The sequence below is a fragment of the Schistocerca cancellata genome, chromosome 5, assembly GCF_023864275.1.
Source record: "Schistocerca cancellata isolate TAMUIC-IGC-003103 chromosome 5, iqSchCanc2.1, whole genome shotgun sequence".
NCBI classification, from domain to species: domain Eukaryota; kingdom Metazoa; phylum Arthropoda; class Insecta; order Orthoptera; family Acrididae; genus Schistocerca; species Schistocerca cancellata.
In genome coordinates, this window is record NC_064630.1 from 287,399,255 (window position 1) to 287,413,178 (window position 13,924).

The window sequence follows — 13,924 nt, forward strand, 5'->3', positions numbered from 1 at the left end:
ATGATGTGCAACTTCACTCCCGACGTCCATGACGAGGTCCATCTTCGCAACCACGACACCACGCAGCGCGGCAGAGACGGGCCCAGCAACATGCCGAATAGACTGCTCAGGAATGACATCACATTCTCTCCACCGATCAGTGTCGCATATGCCCTCAACTAGTCATTCGTCGGAGACCTGTTTGGAGGCAACCCGGTCAAGCTGAACGCCTTAGACACACTGTCAGGTGAGTACAGCAAGGTGGAGGTTCCCTGTTGTTTTGGGGTGGCACTATGTGGGGCTGACGTACGCCGCTGGTGGTCATGGAAGGCGCCATAACCGCTGTACGATACATGAATGCCAGCCTCTGACCGATAGTGCAACCATATCGGCAGCATATTGGCAAGGCATTCGTATTCATGGACGAAAATTTGCTCCCGTATCGTGCACATCTTGTGAATGACTTCCTTCAGAGTAACGGCATCGCTCGACTAGAGCTCCAAAACTCAGAATATCGGAGAGTTCAGTAGAAGTTTATTTGACAAGCTTTCTGTATGTTTTTGTGGTTACTGAATCCGAATTTTCGAAATTCCAACAAAATTTATGCCCCGAAATTAGTTGAAAACAGAAATAAAAGAAAGTAAGTGTAATTTTTTTTAGTTTTTTGCTTATAGCTTGTGAAGGTGCTATTTTTGGGAAAGTTGACAATTTATGAAAATAAATAGAGTGAAATTTTCCACAAAACAGATATATGGGGTCTTTTCCGTCAGACCAATCCTATGACGTGTTTGGCGAGTTGAATACAGCGCGATTTCAAAGCTGAGGCAACTTCAAGACATGTCCGCCGCACTCTAAATTTGTTTTGTTGCACAACCTTTGCCAAATTCCTTCTACCAGTAGTGTCACGGTGTTATCGGAATGATTAGTACTTGACACTTGTCGCGGTGGAGGTCAGAGTTGCTTGTGAGACGTCAATTACCTGCCTACTCCTGACAGGGATAAAGTCAGTCCCTAGTCCTGCTCCTTAGAGGTACGGTAATTTAAGAGTTCACCCTGGAATGGTTCCTTAGAAGGTATGTGCCATTGCTTTCAGTCAATAAAATAGTCACACGTAATGAGTTCAAGTGAGAGATGTGTTCCATATGGTGGTGTACTGCATGATGGGAGGGAAGTGTCATCACATAGGGCAAAAGTGCGCTTGAAGAGTCTCTTTGGAGCAAGTAAGGAGAGGAAGGACGGCATAGCTGCCCTCTTGAAGAGCAAAATTGTGGTTAAGATTCGTGAACCATGTGGAGGATAGTGCACTAACGAAAAGTTAACTGCTTTGGAGGCAATAGGTTTTGCAGTTTATTGCAGCCGAAAATAAATTTGGTCTACTCAAGGAGATTTTGATTTCAAAACCAATATTTTTGTGTTACTTGTCTATTGAAGCCCGCTGGCAGTCGATGAAATGTAATGAGTTACGTGCGTAAGCTGGGACTGCAGGAGTCTGTTCTCATCAGCGCTGAGAGACAAAACAATGAACTAGGACGCTCAGTAATACGTGAGTTGGACCAGTTGTTGACAAGGTGGGAGCAGATCCCAAGTACCACATGAATTGCATGAAGGTTCTGAACGGCATTCCAAAGCAGGTAGAAAAAGAAAACCACTCAAACTGCGAGAGCTATATGCTACTGAAACTCATGATTCCATGGAGAAAATTTTGAATTACTTCAGTAAAAATGATGACGAGTTTCCATTTTCCCCTTGGCAGTTAATAGACCAAACCCACAGTGACTACCATCCTGACGTTAAGACTGTGAAAGCTCAACTGTTGAAGAAATGTGGAACTGATATAATGATTGCCTCATCTGTGAAGAAATCAACCGTTGTTTGCTTCAAAGACACTGGGTAGAAAATTCTTACAAAAAACTAGCATCTGTCGAAAGGTCAACACCAGAGGAAGAGCGTCGATGACTGGTTGAAACAGCAGAAAACTTACTTGTTGAAGATATTGGATCGCAGGTTTAAAGCATAAATAAATATTCCCATCCAGACCATTTTCCTACAGAAATCGCCATCCTCATCCAAGCTACTGTCCAAAATTTCGTAAATCGACTACTAATGAAACAGAAGCGAGGAAGCTTGAATAAATGGAAGACCAGACGTATGGTCATAGGACACACCATGTTGACATCTGTCTGACCCAACTCTTCCTCGTCACCATGGCAAGTTGACCTGGCTGCATTCATCTATAAGACGTATGGCTCTCAGAAATTATTTGACGTACTGTCTGCTTCAGGATATAGTACCTTCTACATAAAATCATTACGTTTTGAGGTACCACCAACGATGGCAGAGGGTTGGGAATTAGATTCATCCGCGTCATTTTAATTTCTCTTCGACAATACTGTTTTCGACACCAAAACTTCTGACGGAAGCAACAGCTTCCATGTAATTTCTCGCAGTGAGATCTCATGATTTAGTTATGGTAACAAACACTGTACACTGGGTTCAACTGTAATTATTTACCTACTACCTGATACGAACTAAAATTAGAAGTATATTATTTTACTTAGCTGTATCAAATCCATATATATTCTCATATTGTAGGTGAATAAATTTCGTTTCCGAGTTATATGCAATACAAAGGCCCATTCTTCGTGATTTTTATTTCCATTTTTGACACAGTTCCGGGTAGAACTTTAGATGGGACTCTGAAAATTTGGTTTCAACACCATCGAAAACATACATAAAGCATTTCAAAAAACCGCTACCAAACTTTCCTCTAGGAGTCACCATTTGATTTGACTGTAACATGATGCTGTGAATTATTTTATGAACCTAATGATGGTCAATCGCCCAAAACTGGTTGTTTAAATAACAAAGAAATTTATCAGCGTGGAACAATAATTTTGTAAATCATTTATTGCAAACTGTTCTAATTACAAATGGATAGATGTCTGCAACCTGGTCGCACAACTGACTCACACATCTGACTACCGTATCCCCTTTTACAGACCTCTAACCCATTTTTAATAAAAAGCTGCTGAATATCTTTCGTCAGTCACTAAAGCAAATGTAAGATTAATTGTTGACCTGCCTAGAAATTTGGTGCAATGGAATCTGAAATTCAACCTCCATTATTGAGGCGAAACAGATCATCTGATGAGCGAAATTAATTTCACTGTCTTACCACGTGGTATAGATGAGTGACAATTCTTTCCATGAGCGAAATTAAACTGACATCACCGGCATCGATTACTTCTTGTCATTTTGCTCTGCTATTAGGTAACTCGTAGGAATGTCAAAGAAATGTTGCGATTTTAGTTTTCGAGTAGGCTGATTACAGGGTAAGCCATTACCGTGATACTGTTTTCTCTTGTTTCCTAAACAGAGTCAGACATTTGCTGTTACCCTCATTGGCTCTCTTTGTTTATTATCCTCTACGACTTCTTGTCCTGTGCTTTTCTCATCACAGAATTAGTGCAATTAGTCCTTTCCCATATCAAAAGAGATCCTGAAGTTTTTTATCCACCCTAGTAAACAATTCTTTCCCAAATGATGGGGTGTCATTGCAAGTCAAACGGTTTACCTTTTGCAGAATTAGCGTACCTTCCTATTCACCGACAGATCATGATTTAGTTATAATTACTAACATTTAGTACATGCAATTGGTGTTCTATCAAATTACAATGTTTATGTTCCGCATTTTACACAACTGAATGATTTTGTATTTTGTTCTTAATTCATCGAGCTTACCTGATTTCATTCAATATATTTTTGAAATCATTAGAATTTGATCGAATTATGTTAGTGGTATATGCAGCAGACGATTGATAAATGGTACTTCTGCTGATTGATATATCCACTGATGTTCAAAGCATAAGAACGAAGGTAACTTTTGCTTATGTATCATTGCCAACGGAGCTCAACGAAACTTGTATCACACACAGAAAGAACTGTTGTAGTATATTTCAGAAGGTAAATGGAATAATACGCAATGAGTCGAACAGAAACGACTCATTTATTCAAAGACAATAATTACATTGAAGTCATGCCGATTCGTGATGGTCTTCGGAAGGAGAGAGTTTAGTGGCTGCTTGCTAGTATATGCCTGCCACAGTGACGTCACGCGGCGGACACAGCACCAAGCAGGCAATTACATTCGATTTCTCCGGAAAAGATAAAACAGGACTGAACCTCTTCACAGAGCCAGTCTCCATCCAGAGATATTATGAAGAGATTATGAAATTAAGGACCTGAAAAGTCAAATGTTTTCTGATAGCAGTGAATTCTCTCTTGGAGAAAGGAAATGCGTGTATGAACACAAGCAGCCGTGTGTTTGTGAGGAAAGAAGTGGTTTAAATTTTGTCGCAGTGTTTCACTCCACGATAAATTCCAATTTTGGTAAGACAAGGAAAGCGTGCTACATAGAGCTAAGATCGTTTCTCGAAAATCATATCATTCTTTGAAAAGTTTGGGGATACCCTTTACTCTGCCGTTCAACAACGCAGATATAGGCAAACAAATTAGGTGTACGCCAGGAACAGTAAAAGACGTGATAAATTTAATTGCAGCTAGAACAGTTCCGCTTAGTTTTAAGCGCAATGACTGTTCTCAGTTTCGACGAAATGAGCTTTCGTAGACGAATTATTTAGGGATCATCTGATGATGTGATATTCGATTCTTACAAGAATGTTCAGGCAGTGATGGTTCGTACGTTAGTATCGACATGGAAGTAGTTTATATATTACAATTTTCACGTCACAATGGCAAAGGAGCAGCTGATAGCAATAATCAAATACTTTCCAGATGATGGACTGCGCTGAACATTGTTGGCAGTACTTCCGAGATAGGAGACAAAAATTTAACCGTATGTTAACAACTAAACATAACAATAAGCAAAACATGTGATCTCAAATCCCGTGGACAGTCATCAAAAGACGTGGGTGATCTATGAAGTACTATACTTGTTGAAGCTCCTTCTAAAGGAATTTTCGACAAAGGATTTTGGCTCCCTGATGTAACAATTATTAATAAATATGTAAAACTGGATCTTACTGAACGTGATGCTTGAGATCTTGCAATTGCACATAAATTATCGGAAGCGCATGTGAATGTTACTGGACGCATTCGCCAAAATATCACAATGGACGCTCTGTCATTTCCAAAGCGTACTGCGCAAACTGTAAGGTTTGTCCTCAAGAAAGATTTGGAGGCTGATTTTATAGAATTAGTAAATGATATTTTCGATGTGACAACCTCGATATTCTTGGAGGAAGAGTAGACACTTCTGAGAAGTGCTTATCGACCGAGTCTGGAAAGTAGAGGAAGAGAAGCTCAAATAATTTTTTGAAATTTGTTCAGGTATGCGGGCTGCGTAATGGAGACGTTGTATCCACAATCAAATCCAAGTTTCACAATATAGACGGAAAAATTATCATGTTGCATGTGAGGACAAAGACATTCACACAAATTAGATACCTGAAAAGTTAATCTAAACGAGAGTCAATGAAAAAAAGAATCAGTGAAGAAGCACCAGCTTTGCACTGCAGCACGATCAGCAATTACAGATTAAATGTAATAAAAGTAATAAAAGCAATAAGACTGTTGTAAGCTAAGGGTTGCATCATCATTACATTTTGTTTTCTAATGTCTATGTTATGGAATATAGTTTGCAATTGCAAACTGTAATTTTGAAAACATACTTTCTTCGAAAATATGACGTTCGTAATTAATGAGCGAAACACAGTGTAAAGTCATGCACTTTCACTTCGCTTATGATTATTTAATACACGTTTGTTATAAAAAAATAAAATGTAAGACATAATAAGAAAAATAACTGGTGTTTTTCGGGTCGAGTTGTACAAATATGAGCGTAAATAACGAGAAGATTGCGCGCACAGTATGCGAGATCTGAAGTCTGCCCCACCGCTGTCCGCTTCGTGATGCAACCGACGGCGCTTTGCCATCAGAATGGCTGGTCTCGTTTACTGTACATACCTCGAGTCGCCTGGGCATTGCAAAACGTTGGACCATATTCTTTATAGGATTTATGTTCAAGAAGGACGGCTCCGATGCTGGTCAGAAGGGTTGGTAAGCGCGTTCTATTTCTCTACCAGAGCGATTGTCGGTTGCTTGGACGGTCGCTGTTGCAATACGTCTTTCCAACACATCCCAAACAGGATCGCTAGATTTGAAGTCGAGGGAAAGGGCAGGCCAGTTCATACGCCCAATATCCTCTCGTTCCAAGAGATTTTTCACTTAACGCTGTTCTCATTTCTGCTAATTCTCATTATTTTCGTGTTTATTCCATTTACTCTAAACTCCCTTAGAGTGTACACTCCATTCAACACATCCTACGATTCTTCCTCTCTTTTATTGAGGATGGCAATGTCGTCAGCAAATCTTATCGCTCATATCATTTTATCACTCTTGAACCCTTCTTTTATTTCTAAAAAAATGGCTCTGAGCACTATGGGACTCAACTGCTGTGGTCATAAGTCCCCTAGAACTTAGAACTACTTAAACCTAACTAACCTAAGGCCAGCACACAACACCCAGCCATCACGAGTCAGAGAAAATCCCTGACCCCGCCGGGAATCGAACCCGGGAACCCGGGCGTGGGAAGCGAGAACGCTACCGCACGACCACGAGATGCGGGCCTCTTTTATTTCTGTCACTGTTGCTTTCATGTATAAATTGAACATTAGGGGCGAAAGACTACACCCCTGTCTCACAACATTTTTATTTCGAGAACCTTCTCGTTGGTTCCTAGTCTTCTTGTTATCTCTCGTCTCTTGCAAATATTGTACATTGCCCGTCTTCCTTTATAGTTTATTTTTATTTTCCTCAAGATTTCTAACATCTTGCAACGTTTTACATTGTTTAACGCTTTCTACAGGTTTACAAATTCTATGAACGTGTCATGATTTTCCTTTAGCCTTGCTTCCATTATCAATCTCAACGTCTGAACTGCCACTCTGGTGCCTTTACGTTTCCTAAAGCCAAACTGATCGTCATATAACAGACCCTCAATTTTATTTTCCATTCTTCTGCATATTGGTCTTGTCAGCAGATTGGAAGCATGGGTTGTTAAGCTGATTGTGTGATAATTCTCGCACTTGTCGGTTCTTGAAGTCTTCAGAATTGTGTGGACTATGTTTTCCCGAAAGTCTCATGCGTGGCACCAGTCTCATCTATTCTACACACCAACGTGAATATTCGTTTTGTTGCCACTTCCCTAAGTGATTTTAGAATTTCCTATAATTTCGTATCCCACTTCCTAGTGCATTGATTTTTCCTGACTACTAATTCATTACTAAATTCTAATATTAGTCTACGTCTCCTCCTTAGTACGCCTGACTTCCGCTTTGACACTTGTTTAATTCACCTAAATAGATCTGAGACAGATATCTAGTAACCTAAAGTAGCAACCAAAAACCTTGATGCTACGTATGGTTTCTCAAACTAAGGGATTTTACTAAGGTTACATCAATGAAATTTCGGAGTTCTATACACATTATACATCTGAATGTTGGACACAAATATTTAATTCTCTTAAATGATCAGCAGATTTAATTTTAAATAACTACAAGCATACTGTCTTTCCAAGCTGTACCTCAAGTTCTATTACCGAAAGCTTAAGGTACACTTGTTCTGGTGACTGTGATAAAAGATAACTTTTAAAGTGCTTTCACGGCATTTAATAATGGAAGTAATGTATAATCCACATGTCTTTTGCCCGCATCTCGTGGTCGTGCGGTAGCGTTCTCACTTCCCACGCCCGGGTTCCCGGGTTCGATTCCCGGCTGGGTCAGGGATTTTCTCTGCCTCGTGATGGCTGGGTGTTGTGTGCTGTCCTTAGGTTAGTTAGGTTTAAGTAGTTCTAAGTTCTAGGGGACTTATGACCACAGCAGTTGAGTCCCATAGTGCTCAGAGCCATTTTTGAACATGTCTTTTAAGAGAGAGGATTGAGTTTTATCCATATAACTGTGAAAGAGTTAATATCATATTCACTATTCCGCAGTTCTTTATGTGTTGTTTCCAAGTGGTTGCAGTGCCGCCGTCTTTACAGATGTGCCTATAGTAACACTGGAGTTGGGAGGAGCTGTCAACGCGAGCTACGTCCGAGAAGGCTCGGATGTCTACTTCGAGTGCAACATCAAATCCAATCCATGGATCTACAGGGTTACCTGGAGGCACAATGTAAGTGTCCTAAGCTTGCCCACAATATGACTTTACCGGTAGTACCCACATAGCCACTTAACACGCTGTTGTAGTTGAACAATTCAAATTACACGAAAATAAATGATCATAGTTGTCCTCAAAGTAACATCTCGTATTATTCTACAACTTAACGCGATTCTGTGAGCATATGTTGACGTTATTTATTTCCTTTGAGGCTTAAGTTTGTCATTGCTATTGTTACACTACGCGAAACATAGTAAATACTATGTGGATGTAATACGTCAACCTCGCACGCATATACGTTCAGTATTATTTTTGCAGTATTCTCGTAATGATATTCTACAGCTATACAAAAGCCTAAAAATCAATACATATTAAACTAGTAAACTGAAAACTATTATTAAATAACTATAATGACTTTCAATTTAGAATATAACCATGCCAAGCACATTTAAGAATAGCGCGTCACTTTCATATGTACTTTACTTTTAACAGTGCTAGCTTCAAAATCCAAAGAAAATAATCCACAACAACTCTGTTAATAGTTAGATAGCGCTACACAGCTTCTTCAAAGACATTCTAAGATCTTTCATTTATTTACACCTCATTTGTGGATACAAACAAAAAAAATTTTCAAAGCCTAGAGATCTTTGGCACCTGCCACAGTTTAGTAACCGCGCACATTGACACAACGAACAAAGCAAGTTAATAATGTGGGTAGAGTAAGTCACAAATCATAACTCGCAAACCTCTCACTCACTTCAGTGTGAGTACTGGGCGCTCGGGCATTAGGAGGATGCAACGAGGTGGACGGAGAGACAGGTACCAGCTAAACGCGAAACTTTAGAAGGAGTACTTTCAGAATGTAATAATTGCCCACTGCCCGAATTATGGCCCAAATTTTCGCGCGGGATTAATTTCTGTGTCTGTGCTTTTTTCTCCGTAAAATGTGAGGTTCAGTTGGTGAGTACATTTCACAGGTGTCGTGGGTTCAGCTCGCACCCCCTTCCTGTAAACATATCCATCTTCGTTCCAAACGTATTGCCTATGCTTTATTTCTTGAAGAAAGGAGAAAGAGGAGGGATGACTAATGAGGATCAAAGGAGATAAGCCATCCGCAGAAAGTAAAATTCGCATAAGATGCTACTGACAACGACATTCAAGTCATTGGTAGTATTTGCGCTGATCCACCTACCGCGACCTGAGGAACGCCCAGGTACTGGCACGGGCGCTTCCGGAAGAGTAGACAGACATTCTAACTGTCGTCAGCTTGCCCTAGTTGATCTTCCACAAAGGCATTGCGGATTTAATGACTTACATGGAGGTCTCAGATCAATCGAAAAAACGCCAGCAGCCAACGGAAGTCTACATTTATCACCAAAGAACTAGATACATTGCAGAAGATAGGGGTACATCCTCGTCCAATGGGCGCAGTCAGGCATCAAATTTCAGTCGTTAACTTTGACGTAATATCCAGGCTAAGCTACTAAATTAAGTCGTAGTTACGTATTATACATGCGAAGTTCCTCATTCTTCAAACAGACACGCGAATCACGGGGTTCACACTTATTATCAGACTGTGGCTTAGCACAGGTTTCATTCAAATGCCACAAGGAAGTCACTTGAGTTCTTTTTAGTACACTACTGGCCATTAAAATTGCGCAAAACGTAGATGTGCTACAGATGCGAAAGTTAATCGACAGGAAGAAGATGCTGTGAAATGCAAAAGATTAGCTTTTCAGAGCATTCACACAAGGTTGGCACCGGTGGCGACACCTACAACATGCTGACATGAGGAAAGTTTCCAAGCGATTTCTCATACACAAACAGCAGTTTACCGGTATTGCCTGGTGAAACGTAGTTGTGATGCCTCTTGTAAGGAGGACAAATGCGTACTATCACGCTTCCGACTTTGATAAAGGTCGGATTTTAGCCTATCGCGATTGCTGTTTGTCGTATCGCGACATTGCTGCTCACGTTGGTCGAGTTCCAAGGACTGTTAGCAGAATATGCAATCGGTGGGTTCAGGAGGGTAATACGGAACGACTTGCTGGATCCCAACTGCCTCATATCACGAGCAGTCGAGATGACAGGCATAGGTGTAACGGATCGTGCAGCCACGTTTCGATCCCTGAGTCAGATGGGGACGTTTGCAAGACAACAACCGTCTGCACGAACAATTCGACGACGTTTTCAGCAGCATGGACTATCAGCTCGGAGACCATGGCTGCGGTTACCCTTGACGCTTTATCATAGACAGGAGCGCCTGCGATGGTGTACTCAACGACGAACCTAGGGGCGCGAATGGCAAAACGTCATTTTTTCGGACGAATCCAGGTTCTGTTTACAGCATCATGATGGTCGCATCCCTGTTTGACGACATCGCGGTGAACGCACATTCGAAGCGTGTATTCGTCATTGCCATACTGGCGTATCACCCGGCGTGATGGTATAGGGTTTCATTAGTTACACGTCTCGGTCACCTCTTGTTCACATTGACGGCACTTTGAACAGTGGACGTTACATTTCAGATGCGTTATGACCCGTGGCTCTGCCCTTCATTCGATCCCTGCGAAACCCTACATTTCAGCTGGATAATGCACGACCGCATGTTGCCAGTTCTGTACGGACCTTTCTGGATACAAAAAATGTTCGACTGCTGCCCTGGACTGCACGTTCTTCAGATCTCTAACCAATTGGAAACGTCTGGTCAATGCTGGCCGAGCAACTGGCTCGTCACAATACGCCAGTCACTACTAATGATGAACTGTGGTATCGTGTTGAAGCTGCATGGGCAGTTGTACCTGTACAAGCCATCCAAGCTCTGTTTGACTCAATGCCCAGGCGTATCAAGGTTGTTTTTACGGCCAGAGGTGGTTGTTCTGGGTACTGATTTCTCAGGATCTATGCACCCAAATTCCGTGAAAATGTAATCACATATCAGTTCTAGTATAATATATTTGTCCAATGAATACCCGTTTATCATCTGCATTTCTTCTTGGTGTAGCAAGTTTGATGGCCAGTAGTGTAGGTAGAATCTTCGAAATGCTTTGGCAATTTGTACACAGAACGCAGTTCCGGTATAAAGAGAGGTACTATTTTGAGAGAATGGTGACGGTCTCGAGGCAAAAAAAAATGTGGATTGTAGGACAGTGGTCGACCAAGAGTTGTCATTACTGCGCGAGTAGAGCTAGTGATGCCAGCAGGCCAGGAGGGCTGCTGTACCCAGAGCTTACTGCTGACAAAGAGTTTCAGGTTTTTTTTATCCATCCAGCGTACAGAGCTGTGTTTTCATGACGAAGACGTATGGAAGTACAGATAGTGCAGCGGAAGCGTCCTCAAAATTGCGTAGCGAATGGATGATGGAGGAATATGCTCTCCATAGACAAATACCGCTGGAGTAAGCAAACTGATGTTAGTCGCATGATTAGCTGAAGCTGATTAAGTGGAAACAGCGTGCCAACAGACCAGATGTTGTCCAGGTATAGGTGGGAAGGGAATGAGTCAGTCTGAATGAGTGTAACATGGTATAAATCTTCGACTGCATATTCTGGACAGCGTAGTTCCGGGTCACGGCTTTATGATGAAGGTGACTTACGTTACGTTAGCTTCTCTTTTGAAAAAAAATCGCCTATTGTGCCGATATCTGTACAATTTTTTTTATCTCTGCCGGTTTCGGTACTGGCTATCATCTTCACAGCAGATAACATTATACATCAACTGGACAAATGTACAAATCTGCCAAATAAGGCTACGCCACTTATAAAATGTCACGGATAGACACAATAGTTGTTTCAGTGAATTGCCTTTGTACTAGACTTACAAACTCGAAATTTGATAACATATACACTCCTAATCTCAACACCAAATAACTACGACAAGCTCAGTCAGAAAACGACCTATCAATGTCGCGGTCGTGTACGAATTATTTGTGACTGACTACAAAAATATCTTTCCCGGATTTTCTGGAAAACGATGGCACCAATGAGGCCATAGCAGCATCAGGGATAAGCAAATACCTACCCAAAGATGTCTTTTAACTTAATCCACCCTTAAAACGATTCACTTCTCCACACGAAACTCAGTTTTCAGCTCCAATCTTGTGTATTATGTATTAAACCGGGACCTAGAAACGACGGAGAGGCTTCGTCCCGCCGTAGCTCTCAGTGGTTCACAAGCCCATAACAGGCCACAGCAGTCCAGTCACCTCACCGCCGCGCCACACCGAACCCAGAGTTGTTATGCGGTTCAGAACCCCCCCCCCCCCCCCCGCTCTCTTCCCCCTCCGGGAACGCCTCATACTAGCCGAGAGTAACCCCAAATGTTTGCGACGTAAAGTAATTATGGTGTAAGCGTACGTGGAGACAGTGTATGTGTAGCAATCGCCGCACAGTGTAACTGAAGCGAAATAGGGGAACTAGCCCGCATTCGCCGAGGTAGATGGAAAACATCCACAGGCTGGTCGGCACTCCACACCTCGACACTAATCCACCAGGCCGATTCGTGCCGAGGATCCGCATGCCTTCCCCCTCTAGAAGCAGTTCGTCAGACGGCGCGGCTACTCGGGCGGGCTGGCTCCAACCTTAGTATGGTCCTTTAGTACATTCTGACGTGTTTCCTGGGTAGTTGCTTCCTCAGGGACAGCCATTTTGCCAAGAACTACCCCCACAAGCGTTTAGTGCACATAAAATACAACGGAAAGGACAAACACAACAGACAGGTCCAAAATAAACAACTGCTGCTGGCACTCACTTGAAACCTTATTGTGAACGCCATTGGACGTCCGTTATTTGAGCTTGTTGGGAGCGTCGTAGAGTGGTCACACCACCCCCTGTACCTTTTAGCTTAGGGGCGCGAGCCTTAAGCTGATTCCATCGCCTAGGCGCCGGTGGACATTTTTGAACAGAGTGCCCCACCTTCTTGCTCCTCTGGCATTGTGATTTCGTACAGAAACATCAATTTAGCCCGGAGCATCAAACCCAAAGCACACAATAGAAGTCCCGTTGTTACAGAGCTTGTGGTAGCTGTTTGATGTTAAGATGACATGTGTTCGTTTTACCACACTTCGATTGTCTGCATCTGCTGCAGTGAAATTTCAATGAAACAATCTTTGTGATAATTCATCATGTATATACTAGATTTTGCCATATTTGGCAGAGATGTATTTTTGACCAACTGATTTACATTATTATCTTCTATAAAGAAGGTAGTCAGTACCGAAACCGATACATGATAAACAAAATTCTGCAGCTGTTGGCATAAAAAATGATCCTTTCCTGATATTTATCCGCTCTAGATAATCACCTGAAGAAATTTTGATGTGTATTTCGACTTTGTTCTTATTCATCAGAATATTGTAACAGTAGAGCGCATAACATATAAGGTTTTAACAGCGTATTTGAACGCCGTGCCGCTGTTTTTCGTCACAGGGCCAGCTACTGTATAACAACGCCAGCGGCGGGACCTTGGTCAGCAACCAGAGCCTGGTGCTGCAGGCCGTCAACCGGGAGCGCACCGGCTTCTACACGTGCGTCGCTAGCAACCAGGAGGGTGACGGCGAGAGCAACCCCGTCTACCTGGACGTCAAATGTACGTACCTCTATGTCACCAGCTCACTTCCAACCCAACATAACTATCAGAGACTACTAACACGCCACGTATCTACCGTTCTTCAAGTTATAGATATAATGATTAGCCCATAATGAAGACAGTCACCGCCTGGAGACATCACAGTGCTATTACGGTATATTGATAATTTTTACTTATGGACCGT

At 42.0% G+C, this 13,924-nt stretch overlaps 1 protein-coding gene across 1 annotated transcript in view; it reads left to right on the forward strand.

Moving 5' to 3' along the window:
• LOC126188498 (nephrin-like) overlaps window positions 1-13,924 on the forward strand; it is a gene marked incomplete at its 3' end in the record, with an annotated part of 468,003 nt that overhangs the window by 398,924 nt on the left and 55,155 nt on the right. The window contains exons 8-9 of the mRNA XM_049930102.1: window positions 8,039-8,169; window positions 13,581-13,740. Of these exons, the coding sequence (XP_049786059.1) occupies window positions 8,039-8,169; window positions 13,581-13,740 (291 nt within the window). The remainder of the gene's footprint in view (window positions 1-8,038; window positions 8,170-13,580; window positions 13,741-13,924) is intronic.